The 12,053-nt window shown below is 45.9% G+C and overlaps 1 protein-coding gene across 1 annotated transcript in view; it reads left to right on the top strand.

The window, feature by feature from the left end:
* LOC149326757 (ATP-binding cassette sub-family C member 1-like) overlaps positions 1–12,053 on the top strand; it is an 80,682-nt gene that overhangs the window by 24,485 nt on the left and 44,144 nt on the right. The window contains exons 7-12 of the mRNA XM_089563813.1: positions 91–219; positions 1,005–1,169; positions 5,145–5,319; positions 7,189–7,443; positions 9,787–9,990; positions 11,625–11,771. Of these exons, the coding sequence (XP_089419939.1) occupies positions 91–219; positions 1,005–1,169; positions 5,145–5,319; positions 7,189–7,443; positions 9,787–9,990; positions 11,625–11,771 (1,075 nt within the window). The remainder of the gene's footprint in view (positions 1–90; positions 220–1,004; positions 1,170–5,144; positions 5,320–7,188; positions 7,444–9,786; positions 9,991–11,624; positions 11,772–12,053) is intronic.

The raw sequence follows: 12,053 nt of genomic DNA, 5'->3' as shown, positions 1-12,053 counted from the left end.
GCTGTTTTTAGTCATTATAAACGCCTCATTTTTGCAAATGATTTTCTGCACCTCAAAAAGCGTCAATGTCTCTGGCATTTTTCTCAACAGCATGGCCATCCTGGGATTCATGAGACCACTGCAGATGTACCACATGTGGTTCCTGGACCAGTCCAACCAGACGGCTAAGGTCGCGGAAGACTTTACCTACCACTTCGAGAAAGAGAAGAAAAAGCATGGGTTCGTTGGTCTTCACATTGGTCCACCACAAAGATCTAAAGAAGGAAACTGTGCTTCTCAAAATAGTTGAGAAATGTTTTCTATTAGGCTAGGTTCTTGGCTAATCAAAATGCACGCGAAATCTTGCATATAGGACCATGAAGCAAAGTACACATGCGAGATAACACTGGAAAATTGTCACTGTGCGGAGCCGTGGTGGGAAGGGACCATTCACAGCGGAGAACTTCACCGTGGGGGTAGCGACCCGCTTTCCACCAGGCCCGTGCCACCGGATTTGCGGCGGATTCCTGGAGCGCAAAAAACAAATGAGGGGGCGAAGATAGGATAAACAAACGTATTCGCTATGCTAATCAGTCTTCCTCACCCTCCATCGGTATCGCGCTTAGAAACTCGTCTAATGTTAGCAACTAGCCTAAGCTAAAACTGTGCTTATGCAGCAGATTAAGTAGCTGTCTCTAGAAACCGCACCCAAATATCTGCTACGTTGCTATTCTCACAATAGGGACTGGAAGACCTTGCAATAAAAGCAACATAAAGGGAATTAGTTCGCCTGCAGCTGAGGAGCGCCATAATAGTCAGTAGAAAGGCTGCTGGGCGGCTAGTTGCTGCAACATTTCATCAGACAGGATAAAGTTGGCCTCGGCTTGTATCCTGTGTTGCGTGTTATTTTCGCGCAACTTTATCATGTCTGATGCTATAAGCTTGGTTCTTCACTTTTACCATATCCGAAAAACTGTTCTTCTGCCCATTTTCTGCATCACGCTTTTCTAATTCTCTTGACGCAGGGCTGTGCCGAGCAAGAAGCCAGACGCCGATGGCCGGCGTCCCATAGTGTCCAAGATCGGAGTAATGACTCCCCTGTTCCGCACCTTCTGGCCCGAGCTCACCCTGGTGGCGCTTGTCAAGCTGGTTTCTAGCGTCCTCACCTTCGTCAGCCCGCTCATACTGGAGTGAGTTCCGCAAATAACACTTCCTCCAACTTTTTACGACTTGACATGCGAACACTCGCTGCCGGTCCCAGTCACGTGAACAGGATCCCAGCTAAAGCAAAGATTAGTGTTTAAACAAGCGACCGCCGTTACTAGACGAGCCGAGTTGGTAGCCCGCCTCTCGCTCCTGGCAAGAGGTCAGGGGCCATTCTAAAGGTCAAACGTGTCAAGTGGCCGCCGCTACGCGAAAGGCCGTTCTTGGGAGTAGTATTGCTTTCGCAATGAAAGGGTGAAGGAAATCCCGGAAAGCGATTAACTTTGTGTGTGTGGCTGCACCTCCTCCACCGCTAAATGTCACGCGTGGCTGACAGCCGCCGCTGCGCGACGACTCGACTTGGTAGCCCATCTCTCACCCTGGTCGGACGTCAGAGGTCCTTCTAAAGGTCAAACGTGGCTACCGGCTGCCGCTACGCGAAAAGCCGTTCATGAATGTAATATTGCATTCGCAATAAAAGTAGAACTATTTACGGGCTCCTGGGTAATATCGATTTGTTTGTGCACTTCAAGCAACTTCCGCAGGCTGAATTGCTTTGCCAACCTTCTACTCGGCAAGATGCAACAGCAAGGGTCCATTTCACGAGTGAAGCAAAGTTGATGCATGCATTCTTTTTTGTGCACGTTTAACCTCGTAGCGAACTTGGGCGAGCCAGGCTTGCCATAAGCAGACTGTCATTTCTGGCCCTGACGACTCCACCTTATCGCGTTTTCTGGCACCCTGTGTCCGTTTTAGGCGAGTAGGGCCCGTCCATAGCATTTTTTGCTTTCTTGACAGATGACGGCACGTGTACTAAAAAGCCGTTTTGGTACCACTTTCCAAAAACAAAAAAGACCATTAGGGGGCTTAAGGAAACGCACTGTTTTAATGCATCCGGAGTGAGGTCACTTGTGACACAGCATTAAGCGCCAAGGGTACCTTGCGCCACAATAAAGTTATAATGAAGGAGCAGCGCACCAGGAAAAACACTGCCTAGCTCTAAATCTAGGGGCAGTCTCGCGGGAACGACACGACAAAAATGTGGAGTGTAGTGAATGATGCTATTGGCCTTCGGTGTAAGCAACACATATTACCTGATGTAATCGACCACGATGTAGTGGACACGTTTAACAAATTCTTTACAAACATAGGGCCTCTCTTAGCAAAGCAACTAACTTCCGTATCTGATCCCACAAGCCCAATAACCCCTGTTATAAACACTTTCGTAACGAAGGAGCTCGAGCTAAATGAAATAATAAATGTAGTTAATGAAATTCAAATATGTAAAGCCTCGGGACTCGACACAATCCCTGTAAATATACTTAAAGATAGTATTGATTTACTAGCCGCGCATTTATTACACCTGTTTAATCACTGTATATAAAAAAAAAACCAAACCAAACTTTATTTTATTTTACAAATGTGCATACAGTCTTTAGGATCTTTAGGAGCTCAACATATCCTGAAAAGCTAAAGATCGCTAAAGTGGTGCCTATTCGTAAAGGAGAGCAGTCAGAACCAACTAATTACAGGCCAATTTCGGTCCTCAGTATTAAGTTTTTGAAAAATGTCTGTTCACATGTCAGGAAATTCGTAAGCAAATATAGTATAACGAACGCCGGTCAGCACGGCTTCACACCGCAGAGATCAACAGGATCTACTGTCCTGGTCCTAACAAATTTTAAATAGAGCCCTTCACGAAAACAAGATAGCCATAGTTGTGTATTTATCTATTTATTTCATAATACTGCAGGCCAATAGATTGGCCCATGCAGGAGGGGCTATGCAAGGTATTGAAAATGACAAATACTAAGAAAATACATGGGGTTACAAACAATGAGCAGAATAACGAAACACAACGCTCATTCACTCGAGAAAATGCTTCTCAAGAGCTTTACTAAAATTTGACATAAGACATAAAGAAGGCGTTCGATACCATTAATCATGCCATCCTACTTGATAAACTTCGTAATTACGGTTTTAGAGGGAAAATAGCAGATTTATTCAGCAGTTATCTCACCAACCGCAAACAGCAAGTTGTAATGAATAACTTGATATCTAAACCGCAGGCCGTGCTGACTGGAGTGCCACAGGGCTCTGTACTGGGACCGATCTTTTTTTCGTTATATGTCAATGACTTTCCGTCAACCTTAAAATATGTTCAAGCATTAATGTATGCTGATAACACGGCATTGGTATCTATAGGAGAATCAATAGAATAACTAAACAGCAAAATAAACGAAGAACTTGTCAGGGTCCTAAAGTGCTTTACTACCAACCAGCTCACTGTTAATATTCAGAAAACAAAATACAGTTTAGCTCCAGGGGGAAAAGTTTAAACTACAATGCTATCACCTTGCATGTAAATGAGCCCTTACAACATGTAACAAGTTTTAAATACCTAGGTGTGCATTTTGATTCTGATATGCACTGGAGAAATCACACAAAACAAGTTTGTTCAAAACTTGCGTATGGATGCCATATTCTCCTGAAAGCGCGAGAATGTTTTGAATTCTCTGTTCTCCGTATACTATATTTTGCTTTTATACACAGTCAAGTTACTGCATAGAATCTTGGGGCGTCACGTACCCTACATATCTTGAACCCATAGTCAGATCACAAGAGCTCTAAGAATTATCACATACTCAAACTACACTTGCCCCCTCAGGCCACTATTTCAGTCGGCACATATTTTATCTTTACATTCTATCTACACGTTAAAAACAGCACAGACAATTCATAAAATAGTGCAATTCAATGACCTGTTTCATCACAGTATCTTTATAGCTCCTGAAAGGGACACTAGAGCTGCAAGGGCAAATAATTTTAACCTACCAATATGCTTCAATACTTACGGGAAAAGGTTGATTGAATTCAACGGTGAACAAATATGGAATGGCATCCGTAATGATGAAATAAAAATCAATTTTTCACAATCTATTGAAATATTTTTGCTGAATTTAAGTTTCCCCCGGTTGAGCTGTAAATTCTGTACCCAAATGACTGTAAAATTGTTAATATTTAAGGTTATTGCGTACAAAGAACGTATGCATGATAAAAAGTGAATATATTAGTTATGTATGTTGTGATCTTAATATTTTGAAATTATTTATGTGAGAAGTGTACCTCCACCCGCTGTATTTTACAGTTTATCATTGTGTTGGACCCGACACTAGCCTTGGATACGAGTCCAGTACCATTGTACATAGTTTGCTTGTATTCATTTCTGTTTTCAAATAAAAAACATGGGTAGGTGCATTGGTGACTGGAGCAAGAGCGGAACAGCGTGGCACCGATGATGTTGGGCAGCGCTGATGTATGTGCAGGGTAGTTCGCTATGTGGTTCACATGGGAGCTTCTGGCCGCGCTCCGCAGAACGCAAGGCGGCGCTTCGAAACGAACTGGCGCACGCTACAGCCGATCCAGAGCATGTGCCCGCTCCCAAAGCTGGCATCTGGTCCAGAGTGGCCGTGCTCAGGCCCAGGTGCACTTGACTCACGTCGTCTGCTACCGCGGCCTTGGCGACCCGACTCACTACTTCACTCGAGCGCTGTAGCAGACGGCGCGAAGCACGGCCTACAGGTGCAGCATCTGCGCCTGCGCCACTTCATTTTGATGCGTGGCCACTAGTTCGCGCGTTTACCCATGGGGACCCTGTAAGCGATCTAAAACATGAGCCGATTGACTCGACGACCTCTTGGCATTCGCAAGTGCAGTGCACCAGAGTGGGACGAGTACTGTGCGCGTGCTCTTGCACGAATGCTTGGAACTGCGCGCGCCGACTTTCAGCCCGAGTCAGGTTTATTTAGCGTCACAATGGACATATATTTTAAACTTTGCTGCTATAAAATGCTCGGACGGCCGCGTATGCATTGCCTTCGAAGTTCGTCGTGGTGCCCGCCCATCGTGTTCACTGTACCTGTGGTGCCTCTTGGGACCAACTTTCTTCTCGTTTATCGCAGCCTGCTGATCGCCTTCGTGAGCTCCAACGACCCCCTGTGGCGCGGCCTGCTGTTCGCCTTCACCATGTTCTTCTCGGCCATGCTGGAATCCATCCTCAACGGCCAGTACGACTACCGCATCTACGTCATCTCGATGAGAATGCGTTCAGCGATGATCAACGCCATCTACCAGAAGGTATAATGCCAGGCTGTCTTGCTTATGCGTGATCCAAGGGCAGTTTCAGCTGCCCATTGGTGTCGCGCTGGTTTTGCGAGCGTTGCTTCGATCTGTTCAGCGTAGTGTGGAGTTTCACAGCACTGCTGACTTGCACGCGAACTGAGCTGATGCTGTCACAGTTCGTTTTGGCAGTGGCACATTTAGGGCTGCTGATTCCAGTTGGTCTTAGCTGTGCATTATTGAACTGGCAACACAAAGGATGATCGCTACTGCGAAATTTTAGCTGAGTTTATTAGTGCTGCACACGGCTACAATATGTGGTGGCATGAAGAGTGACTCAGATTCCATTTCTAAACCCGTTTACAGGAGCCAAGGTGAGGCCTCCTGTTCAACGGCAATCGTGACCCTTCAGTTATTCCTGCCGCTTTCTGCGTATACGTGCCCTTTTAGCTCACGTAAACGGGTTTAGAAACGGAATCTACGAGTGCTACTCTTGATGTCACGTTGTGGAAGTAAGAGCACTATACAAACAAGCAATTGTGTGTATATTACAACGATAGCTGCTACTGGCAGGTCATGCGATCAGCGATCACGTGTGCCCCCTTGCACGCAGTTGTAAATGTACAAACTGTAACAAGGTACCCATGTGGGCTAGTTGGTGTACATCAGACATAACTTCACCAGCGAAAGTACGAGACACCAGGAGAACAAAGGACAACGTTGGACTAACTGAAGTTTGATCGAGAAACGGCCAACTTAGGTCACCAGAAGACGCATGCGTATCAGACAAACTAAAAAAAAACAAACACAAACACAAAACACAACACAATATTTGTTTGTTTTGTTCAGTGTGTCTGATACGCATGCGTCTTCTGGTGACCTAGGTTGGCCATTTCTCGATTAAACTTCAGTTGTTAGTTCAGCGTTGTCCTGTGTTGTTCTTCTCCTGGTGTCTTGTGCTTTCGCTAGTGAAGTTATGTCTGTAAATGTACAAGTCTGGAGTAATCGGAACTTGCAGCCTTCGGATCCGTATTCAAACGTGCTATCATTTACTTTAACGCTCCCCGCTGGAGCGGGGGAACTTGGCGATAGTGTTCCTGGCCTGCGCTGGTGACTCTTCAGAATTGGTTAATAAACATGCCTTGGTTTTTTTTGCTCAAGGCACGGGCGTCCTCGCTGGGCCGAAACCGCCGAGTACGCGGGAGAACAGGTTATAGAGAACGATAGTGGTATAAGTGGATGACACCTGTATCCTGTACAACGTGAACTGGTGGTTTACAAGTAGTTTACAGGTTTAAAAGAACCCTGTACCGCGCTTTGAAGGAAAGATCGAAAGGGGCGGACATAACGTGAATTTTTACTTCATCATGGCGGCTTGGAAGTTACGGCATATTGCTGCTTCGTTACACTCCTTGTCGTTGGAGGCGAAATGCGAAGATGATCGTGCACAAAGGTTTACTGGACATCCCAGGTGGTATAAATCAACACGGAGGTACCAACGGAGGCATAGCCCGTGGCATAGTTTATATTTAGTTCTATGTACATACCACAATGAGCGCCCTATGTGAGGTTAAACTTCGCTATGCAAAGAGTTTTGAGTGTTCAGGATAGATAAACCTTCTAAAGTAAGAGCGGAAATCTTTTTGTACCGTTTCCAGTCACCTTTGCTATGTGCAGTTATTTTATTACACTGCAGCGTTGCATCCTGTATGTTCAAAGCGTTAAGCGCGAAACTGATTGTAGCTTATATACTATAACAGCAATGGATGTATTCACTTATGTTTTTGTCTTTTAGTTCTTTCTCAGAACAAACACAAAGATGGTGGCGCAAGTTATTACGCGATTTATGCATCCGCGGTGACATTGTCGCCCCTGCTTGTTTCGCAGGCCCTGGTTTTGTCCAGCGTCGCCAGGGGTCAGTACACAACGGGAGAGATCGTCAACCTCATGTCGGTGGACACGCAGAGGGTGATGGACTACATCCAGGTGTTCAACCTCATCTGGATCACCCCTCTGCAGATCGGCCTCGCTATCTGGCTTCTCTGGGGACAGCTGGGCATAGCCACATTGGGCGGCCTTGGGGTCATGATCATCCTGCTTCCCGTTAATGGTGTGGTTACAGCATACATCAGGAAGTACCAGGTAGGTTTCTGGGTGCCTGTGTTTTGAAGCGAAAAGCTTCACTAGGCTCGTCAACTCCGCGCTTCTCGTGAGCCACAGACCAGATTCGCCTCTTCTGCGCATGCGCGAAACCGAGCGACGTCACGCGGCCAGCTCCGTAATAAAAAAGGATAAAAATAAGCACAGAAACGAAAATAAAAATGAAACAAATAAAATATCAGAAATAAAAAATAAATTAATGACAAACAGTGCGCCAGGACTCATATCTCGGTGGACACCCAAACCGCGCCGTAAGGGCATTAAGGAAAATGAAATGAAAAGTGGTTTTAAGGAAAGCAAATGCCTGTCTCATATATTGGTGTACACCCGAAAGGAATGGACACCACAGTACTTGTCTCTAAAGCAACCTTCTAAGACAGCACCGTATTGACGACACGCGCGTCTCCTCCGCCTCCGTACGGGCAGTGTGTGGACGGCAGAACACCTCCACCGTTATCGTGGTGCTCCCAGTGCATTGTGCGCGAACTGCGACAGCCATGACGTCAAACCAAGTGTAACTGAACCTCTTCGCTTTTATATCCAGGCTTAACCACAGCTAAGCCACTGCCATTTTTTTTTAGAATTCAGCGTGTATTGTCGAGTAATGCAGGAGCACAAATGAACGTCTTCAGGAAGGACACAAAACACGAAGATGTAGATTTGGCAATCGCGCTTATAAAGTCAGTTTCCATTGTGTGCCGCAGAAAGCCACGATCTCGCTGTGAACCCAAGCAGACTAGGCTGACAACCATGCAGGCCGATTTCTCTTAGTCATTAAAGCCCCCCCTCTCTCTCTAAGCAGACTAGCCCAGCTCACGCTCTTGCTGAAGAGGCAAATTTCCGGCGAAGTTATTTTCTGATCTGAATTTGTAAAACATCTAAATTTGACTGCTTCGCAAAGCCCTTCGCAAACCGTGGAACAGCGGAAAGCTCTACAAACTTTCAGGGGAATTTGAAAAACGTTTCGGAGTTCCCGCTTGATGACTGCTTTCCGCGGTCAGATGGAGGGACAAGCTTGCGGAATTTGCTACGATCGCGTGGTCGTACTAATTGCTATAAGACGTGAATGTTACTCTGCGAAGCCACTGCGAGGTGTGTTTATCAGTACATCAAGTACTTTAGCAACATAAGGGATCGGGTAATTCTTAAAATGAAATGGGACTGGACGGTAGCCTTGCAGCGGAGTGAATTGGAGTGGCGCGTAGCGTGAACCAGCAGATTCTTGCAGTTTGCATTGTCATAAAGAATAAGCGTAGATGAAGGGTAATCGGCGCGGGAGGGGGGGGAGGGAGGGAACTGCGTTGCGACCTCTAACTCAATTTGATAGGTGATGGGAACGTTATTGTAATCTCAGTGATACATAAGTTGTGAAGATCGGTAAGGTGAGCCTGCAAATATAAGCGCACTGACGATCACTTAATCACGGTATCACAGCATTTCTCATAAATTTAGTTCTGCGGTTCTGAACTGATTCAAAGGGGGTGTTGGTGTTACTGATGAGGCCCTCAGCTGATCGTGCGTATCCGAATTTATACCACATAGACATGAAAAGTGGTCTGTGCTCTGGTTAAAAATGTCAAGTTTCGGCGGAAGCACCCAGATTTGCGTTTCGTTTCGTTAGTAGTGTTCATTACAGGGAGCAGACCATGGAAGTTCATTTGAGAGAAATGTCGAGGTATATATTGCCACATATCATTGTAGTGTCCATTCGTTCGCGCAAGGCCGCTGGAAAGGGGTGTTATCATATTTGTTCGTGACGTGAGAAGCGACCGGACTAATCTCGATTGATCACAGCCATCAAGAGCTGCATCTAGGTGTTTCCAGATTACTGTAGATGATCTTGATCTGTTATCTGGAAGTTTCCTTGCCGGCTTTAAATTGAGCCATGCCGCGAGCGGCGGGCATTCGTAGTTCGACGACTGACGAGCACGTTTGTTGCTTACACCGCCGCCGAGTGATTCAGTTCTTTTGCGGGCGCAAGTCAGCCCAAATAAAGAGCTTCGTTTCCAAGTTTTGTTGCAGTCTTCCTGACTGCTGGGTTGCCGTCACTACAACGTGAAAATATGACAGAACACTGGATAATTCCGAACGATATCGGGCATATTGCGAAAATTTGACGTCTCCTATTGTAAAAAATTAGTGGAGTTTTTTTAGTGTTTAGACGCTTTAACAATCTGAGCGAAGGGGATCCTGCACATTTCATAACTACGCTGCAAAATAAGAGTTCCGCAGTCATCTGCGAATGTGAGACAGGTAGTATTAAGGCCATTAATAAAAATCATAAAGAAAGGCGAACATGCGTTCTTGATCTCGTTCGTATTGCAGGTTCAACTGATGAGGCACAAGGACAGGCGGCTGAAGTTGATGAACGAAATTCTGGGCGGCATCAAGGTGCTGAAGCTGTACGCGTGGGAAAAGTCCTTCCAGGAGCGGGTGCAGTCCATACGATCGGACGAGATGAGCGCCCTGAAGGTGCAGGCCTACCTCAGCGCGGCCGTCATCTTTGCGTTCACGTGCGCCCCTTTCTTGGTGAGTGGGGTTGGGTGAGTTGGCGCATTTGGGGTTGAGATTTCAACAGCAATGACGGTAGGGCTTGCAGAGAGCATTGCCACTTGCAGAGAATCAGGCGACCCCACTAAAACGTTATTTTTTCGTGATATTATCTCGTCCAGTGTCTGCAAAACATTGACTGAGGTAAGGAACCAGCTGAAGTAATTCTTAAGTCAACTGTAAAAAAAAGCAATGTATGGTTCAACAAGGGGAAGCTTTGGGCCAGTTGGTCTGACATGTTGGAGAGGAGGAATAACTGCGAACTTGGACAGGACTGAAGAACGAGAAGACAGGACGAGCGGTGTACCGCCCGTCCGGTCTTGACGAGCGGTACACCGTAAGTAATTAAGCTGACTTAAGAATTACTTCAGCAATGTATTGGTTTTCTTTTCTTCTAAACATTAACTGGATTTGAGAAGTGTCCTCTTTGATGTGCCGAGATCTTCGCAAAGCAGACATTCCGCATACTTGCGGCTCGCATGTTGCGAGCAGCTGCGCGAAAGCCTTTCCGTGAACTCGCTGTGACACTCTTGTTCGCGTAACGAAGGCACAGGTTGCTGTGCGCTCAGAAAAAGTGGAGCGCCCCAGATAAACCTTCTCTCGCCACTGGAAATTTCGCAGCATGGTAATGTCCTCTCAATGTTTAGTTTGAATCAGCGCTGACATTACACCTGCCGAACTGCGTCTGCATATAGAGATGAAATATTAATCTCATCAATAGCTACGTTACTGCCCGTTTTCACTTGTGTATTGCGGTAAGTTCTCATGAGCGCCATTTTTTGCCGTGATAGAAATAACTTGCATAGGCGTTTGGAATTCACGAAACAAGGTAATTTTTGCGCTAATTACCTTATTCATTTTTTCAAGCCGCTGTGGTGTCTCGGTGGTTATTGCACTTCGTCAATGACCCGAAAGACGTGGGTCCGGTCCCGGAAGCCGCGGTCGCATTTTGATGGTGGAGAAATTATAGAGCCCCGTGAGTTGTGCGATGTCAGTGCACGCTAAAGAATCCCAAGTAGTCAACCTTACCGGAAGTGAAATGCAACAGTCTTATGGAATCCCTTACCCGAAAACAGTCGAGTGCACTGATAGAACTAAATTCCGTAGTAAGCTAAAACCTCAGCCATCCTGAGTAGACTGCACCCTTTGTATTCTTTTGTTACTTAGTTTAGTTGCATTTCTGCACATTAGTGTAATTTTTGTTTCTCTTGCGCTTGCTTGTTTCCTGTTATTTCACTTAGGACGCATTTCTACATTTTTTACTGGATATTTTCTCCTTGGTTTTGCTTGCCTTCGTTGTATTTTATCTTTTTAACCTTTTTTTATGTTCAAGAAATATACATCATGTTAATTCGCCTCCCCTTATGTGTAATGTCCTCGGGCCCTTAAGGAGAAAATAAATGAAAAAAAAAATGAAAAAAAAAAATGCTCGGCTTAAGACAAGGTGTACAGCTCAAGCACGAAAGGCAGGAATTGCGCTTACGTGCATGTGCCAAGAAATATTGCTTCACCCTGTTTCTGCGCACCAGGGGCTCACGGTTTGATGAAATTTTGTATTTGCCACTTGGGTACAACTGTTTGCGTCACTCAGCTGCTCATCCGGCGTCGCGCAGGTGGCGCTGGCCAGCTTCGGCGTATTCATCGCCATCGACCCGACGAACGTGCTGGACGCCAACAAGGCGTTCGTTTCCCTCTCCCTCTTCAACATCCTGCGTGTCCCCATGGCCTTCCTGCCCATGCTCATCACCTTCACCGCCATGGCGAGTGCACAGGCTGATTCCTCAGCCGCCGGCATGCCCATATAAGCCGAGGGGCAAAGAGCTTCTTTTTAAGATGTCCTTAATCCTTTCAGGCGCCATTTTTGTTTTCCCTGAAATCAATTATCTTTTCACCTATGTAGTATATTCAGGCCTCAAGAAAGGAAATTTGTTAGTTTTCGAACGTGAAAGACTAGCAGGTCAATTTTTACAACGATGTGGAGAATTCCGTACAACGTGTCAGATTTGTTAGAAATAACATCGAAATGTTATCATGTGTCAGGT

This window comes from Amblyomma mixtum, chromosome 10 (genome assembly GCF_055824585.1).
Source record: "Amblyomma mixtum isolate Tamu chromosome 10, ASM5582458v1, whole genome shotgun sequence".
In the NCBI taxonomy this organism is placed as follows: domain Eukaryota; kingdom Metazoa; phylum Arthropoda; class Arachnida; order Ixodida; family Ixodidae; genus Amblyomma; species Amblyomma mixtum.
Note: the sequence above shows the minus strand (reverse complement) of the source record. Positions and strands in the feature narration are given on the sequence as shown.